This window comes from Alosa sapidissima, chromosome 16, assembly GCF_018492685.1.
Source record: "Alosa sapidissima isolate fAloSap1 chromosome 16, fAloSap1.pri, whole genome shotgun sequence".
Classification (NCBI taxonomy): Eukaryota; Metazoa; Chordata; class Actinopteri; order Clupeiformes; family Clupeidae; genus Alosa; species Alosa sapidissima.
This window is the reverse complement of record NC_055972.1, coordinates 32,928,666-32,934,665: the sequence shown is the minus strand read 5'-3', so window position 1 is coordinate 32,934,665 and position 6,000 is coordinate 32,928,666. Positions and strand designations below refer to the sequence as shown.

General features: G+C 36.7%; 1 protein-coding gene across 1 annotated transcript in view; it reads right to left on the bottom strand.

The window, feature by feature from the left end:
- Window positions 1-403: 403 nt before the first annotated feature.
- tm9sf3 (transmembrane 9 superfamily member 3) overlaps window positions 404-6,000 on the bottom strand; it is a 58,927-nt gene continuing 53,330 nt past the window's right edge. Inside the window, exons 11-15 of the mRNA XM_042066043.1 lie at window positions 5,413-5,481; window positions 3,040-3,186; window positions 2,816-2,899; window positions 2,046-2,122; window positions 404-1,895 (exon numbers count right to left, since the gene is read on the bottom strand). Of these exons, the coding sequence (XP_041921977.1) occupies window positions 1,828-1,895; window positions 2,046-2,122; window positions 2,816-2,899; window positions 3,040-3,186; window positions 5,413-5,481 (445 nt within the window). The 3' untranslated portion in view covers window positions 404-1,827. The remainder of the gene's footprint in view (window positions 1,896-2,045; window positions 2,123-2,815; window positions 2,900-3,039; window positions 3,187-5,412; window positions 5,482-6,000) is intronic.

Sequence of the window (6,000 nt, the reverse complement as noted above, 5' to 3'; positions counted from 1 at the left end):
ACTATGCACAGAGAATCACCGGCTCAGTCCCTGCCTCAGTCATTGCAAGCGCCTCTTGATTAATCACTGATACTGTTTTTAGAATTGATTTAGATTAAGTGTTAATATAATTTGTATATAGCATAGTATATTTAGCATATTCTTTATCTTCTACTGTCCTTATTGCTTAGTTGTGTTTTTATATTATATACTTTAATTACTCTTTCTGCTGTTAAAGAATGTGTTTGTTGTCTGTATGCTGCTGAGACCTTGAATTTCCCCTGGGGATCAATAAAGTATCTATCTATCTATCTATCTATCTATCTATCTATCTAAATCAAATGACTTGACACATGAACAATACTCCAATAACTGAATAGCATTACAGATGTACAAAAAATCATAATAAAAAAGAAAACACATCTTATATACATAGATATTAGGTTTATTTTCCATCTTTTTACAACAAGTTCACATCTGGTTTTAAAATGTCCTGCCAACCAAGGAAAATGCCAGATGAATATAGAAATTAAACAATCAGGACTGTTGTCTTAAAACTGGCAAAGCCTTTTTTTAGATACCTACTGTATTTACATGAAATATAAAACACATTTTAAGCACAATGTAGCACTCCTGGGAACAACATCTAAATAATTTTACACTGACTTCAATTTGTGCAGTATCGTTTGTTGAAAATCAGCATGATTGCCATTTCTTATGACATTCACGACAATGATTCAGGTCACTGATACTGAAGACAGCTCAAGGTATTCAGCCATCCAAAACATGGAGAGCTTTTTAAAGCTTTAAATCAATAAAAAAGGAAAACACAAACATACAAAGACTTCCCATTCCCCATGGTTATGACTACATCTGTGTGCAAGACTATTCGAATTAAGAAGTGCACATGGCATAGGCATGTTATGATGTAATGATGGCCCAAAAAGAGACTCTGAAGTACCTTTGTCAAGGAGAAAATGTCATGCAAATTCAGGCAAGATGTAACAAAGCCAACCTCCCTAATAGTGCCTCCACCCCCTTTCCCCAAAAAGACTAAATATAGTAATAGCAATAATAATATAAAAAAACTCCCCCCTTAGCACATCTGTACATCAAAATAGTCTGGGAATCTAGATCCATACAATATGAAGGTTGTTTACATATACCCCATCCATATATTATCTTTGAGCAGATGAGAAAATGTATAAATGAGACTGGTAGGCATGTCCGCCACAAAACCTTTCCAGTTTTTGTTTATTCTCATGAAGAAACCGTAGCGTTCTGTTGTGAAAGCTTGTTGATCAAATGAGTCACTTTAAAGTTAATTTGAACCAGATTGGAAACAGAATTAAAATGTTACTAGAACTTTAACTATATCTAATCAATGGAAATGTTACAGATGTGTGATGCATCATATGTGATTTACAGAATCCAAACACAAATCCAACTCTCCGATAGTCTCATAAAATAGAATAAAGGCTTTCAATATACTTTGGCCTCTTCACTGAAGAGAGCTACATTATTCCATCAATAAAACTATGTTCACAGTTGGTGGGTGAGACATCTGCCAGAAAGAGGAGGGAAATGTGTTAACGTATTTATAAATGAACCCTAGGAACTTAGTTATATTGCAGGAAAGGGGTGATTGGAAGTAGCTGATTAGAAAATAATTAAACACTGCTGTCCTTTTTTCTGTGCACTTCTGTCATTTAACTGCAAATAATCCAGAAAATGAAGTAAGATCTATACAAGGTAAGATACCACAATCACTTTTTTGAAAACAAGTGTTGCCTGCCTCTGGGGAAAAAAACATTAGATCTTTCATGTGTCCAAATATCACTGACTGAACTAGTCAATCTTAACATTTGTGTATATCTTCCTCACAAAGGCACTTGTTCCCATGTATCCAACAGCCCCTGAAGAAAAGAAGGGGACACATATAATTTTAATGCAACACAATAACCTTAATATATACAGAGCTACTGTAAGCATTTGACTACAAACTAAAACTAACAGCTAAACAAAACATGTAATTCTTTGTGTAAATAGGGCATTATTAAACTCACCACACATTATTCCCAGTGCAGTGCTGAACACAGCCATGTAGCCAAAGTAGAATGATGTTTGAAACAAGCCATACATCCTATAGAGAGAAGTTTGTGTCACTTAACATGTTTTTGTTATCGTTCAGTAAACTTCGTCAGGTACTCCTGCATCCGATTTGGCAACAGGGCCATTGTATGAAATCATGAAAACTAAGCGGCACTTTTGGCTGATGAAACAAAAAAAAAAAAAAAACTTAGTGGGGCTATTATCTATATCTGTTTAAAATGATCCATATTCAGTTAGAAATGCAGCTTTGCTACCTTTGACTTGAAGGAAATGGAAGACTGCTTTGTATGACTCATTTAATATTAAGGGAAGTGTTTAGGTAGCAAAAGATAACACTCTGCTTTGTTTTGTGGTGGCATTTCTACCTCATACATGCATTATTTATTTTCTACTTTCTGATGAAATGTTGTCCAATATCCCTTAAGTAATGTTTGGAATATTGTCATAAGTTTAACACTTGACTACCTTTTTCATCCTCTAATCATTACAGAATATAGTGAAAAAAAGAAATCAGTATATTGTATATAGTACAATATTTTGGGGGGGCATAGCATTCCTTAATATTGACTTGCAATGTTTACCCCACAAAGACCATTCAAATGTTACACTGCCAGATTTATGTGCTGTAGTTACTATGCCTGTTAGAGCTAAAGTGTCTATGGAAGAGGCTTTAAGCAACCAATAACGGAACTATTGTAATTCAAACAATGTATGATATACTTACTTTGTTTTGAAAAAGTAGTAGTAAAAAGAATACATGTACACATAAACTGCTGTCGATGCAGCAGACAGGAAGCTTGTCCATTGCCTGCAGAGAGGAATTTCAGACTCATTACACAAACTTAATTAATATGAAATAAAGTTGTATTCAAGTTCAGATAAGAAAACAATATGCCCACCCCAAAGTTGCCCCCTCATATAAATGTTTCTTCATAGGACTGTACTTACCATCTGTAGTCTTCTGCATTAAGAAGAAAGTATGTGCACACTATGGTCACACACACAGTAACAATGCACAGAATCACCAGGACCAGCATCATGAAGCCATACACATAGTAAATCTTGTACGCCCAAAATGATGTGAATATGAAGTACCTGAGAAACAGAGAAAATGTGTTTGATTACTGATGAGTAACTAATGTCAAAAATCTCTCAAAACCCATGGCTAAAAGTAGATGTGTAAAGCATGTATAATGTATATCGAATATTGCATTCAAACCAGTGGCGGACCGTCAGGGCCTTCAAGGCCTTCTCTGAAGGCCTAACTATTTTCAAACGAATGAAAAATAATAGTGTCTTTAATAACATTGTACTTTAGCATTTATTATTTGCTTCTGCTTCTCCTTCCCGATCGTTCTTGACTACTACCATATCCTACCGCTTTCCGCTATGTGATCTGATTGACAGATTGTGTGAACAAATAGTGAGGGCGTGCGACACAGTTTTATCCAATCGCATGTCTTCCCTTGTTAAGGCCCGCAGCAGGCCTTCACAAGGAATCACTGCGTTTTCGGTACCTAAGCAACCATTAGAAATCATATGTTTGGATTCGGGTTGATTGATGGCTACATCTGACTGATTAGCCAATCAAATCGACTTATTATGGCAAGGTAGGCAGGACTGACTGCAGTTGGGCCTGCAATGTTCGAAAAGAATACCCGGAACCGCTCATCACGAATTTTGACGCTATCTATTTGACTTGTGGAACTTCGTGGGTATCTTCTGTCTGTCAGTCAGACTGATATTCACTGGAAAAGTACATGTCACACTGACATGGCTATGGTTATAGTTATGGACAGTATATTGACCGTTTTTGTTTTAAAAAAAGATATATTGATGCCTTCATTAAGCAAAATTATATAATGTAATGTTAACGTTACAGTGTCAACTGGACTACATGTTAGCGAGATGCACATAACGTCAGCTAGGAATTGGTAAGTTTTGTTTCATGTTTATTTGATAACATAGACATGCTTGTGATCTGGCCCTTTTCTATATAAAAATGTGTTTTTGTGCTGCTTGGAAACCGCAGTGCTTGGTTACCACTAGACTGTATGCTAGCTTGAAGTTGTGTGTCATGTGGCTTTGGTGAAGCTGTCTGGATGGTTTCCTGCCCTGCTAGTTAGTCTGACTTTTTAATATATCTACGTTTTGTGGACATTATTGGTGAAATCCATGGCGTGGCCATCAGACATTCTGAAATAGCCAACAAGCAGTAGCCTAGTAGCAGCATAGGGCAATTACATTAAGACACTTTCTTGTTGAGACACTTTCTCATAAATACGTTTGGCAAACAGGTATTTCCACATTACCGGTAGCTTTTGAGTAATCACAGCAGCAGCACAACCTAAAACGGTTGCACTGTAACGTTAACGTTAAAACTAGCCTACAGCTAAATAGGAGAGCCCTACAAACAGTCTGAAGTTTGCTGATGTCAGATTAAACTATTAAATGATTTGGACACATCATTGTAGACCTGTGGCAGTGCCATATGTGCGTGCAAGTCATGAACATAAGTTAGGCAACCGATAGCCTAAATATTTCAAAATAGTCTGCACAAACCCATACTTGAGCGCACTTGGTGTTCACTTTCAATATGACATGGACTAAATTGCACGTCTTCACCGGACAGTAGCAGACAGCAGATTGTAATGAATATGGGTGTTAAATAAGTAGCCTAGCAGCCTATTCACTTTTCTGCTGATAAGGATGATGGCCGGGTAAGGGCTTCTACATACTAGATGCACCCGACCGGTAGCGCGACAACGTGACGTCAAAATGACGTAGATCTTGCTGGCGCGCCAGGATCGCACCACTCATTTTTTTTCAGACGAGCGCGACAAGGCGGAAACAGGAAGATGGACTAGTTCGAGGGCGAGCGAGAGTTGCAGTGTTTTGTTACAGTCGTGAATAAGTTAAAAGTTACCAGTGAGTTGCAACACATGGAATTAAGAGGAAAAAATAGAAACGATTTATTTTCAAACAAAGGATATCTATTAAGGCCTGAACAAAATCTCTTTCCACTTCAGGAAATTACACAAACTCAGCCAGCTGCTAGCTAGCTAGCCAAAGAGAAAACTTTTCCCCCCACTGTGAAATTGCACATTTTAACGCTGCACATTTTAAAATTGCAAATTTTAAATCTTCTGGGGGTATCCCCCCCGGAACGCCCCCTATTATTATTTTTTGTCAAAAAATAGTCATCATTGATGGCCTAACCACTGAACGCACGGTCCACCACTGATTCAAACACAATATACATTATTTTCTTCAATACACTGATGAAATAGTGCATTTTATCAAATACAGATTGACACTTACATCTCAATGAAAATTGACCCAAATGGTAGAATGCCACCAAGACAAACAATGACAGCCGGTTCCATAAACCTGGTAAGCATAAGAAAAATAGGTAAAAATATATATATATATATATATATATATATATATATATATATATATATATATATATATATATATATATATATATATATATATATATTATACAACAATTGGGTTCTATGGAACTATTTATTTGTTTCTGATTGGCCGAGAGACGTTCCATGAGTTGGAATATCCCTGGACATTTCAACTCAGACTTTGCACAGCTAATAATAAATCACTCCGCGATACAATGCGATTTGACACAATGTTCTCATCCCAGCTCTCCGCTATTTTAAGCAATGGGTTACTCCTTAGCAAACCATAATGAAACAGTGCTTCACCACATCTGTGGATTAAGCCACACAGTCAACTCAATGTAAGTAAGATAAACGAGGATGCTAATTGTTCTCAGCATTGCCAGCATTGTGTAGGGCCTATAATATGATTGTCACTTGGAGGAGACTTGTAGATAACTAACGTTAGCATAGTTAGCTAACCGCTGCTAACGTGCTAGCATTGTGTCAG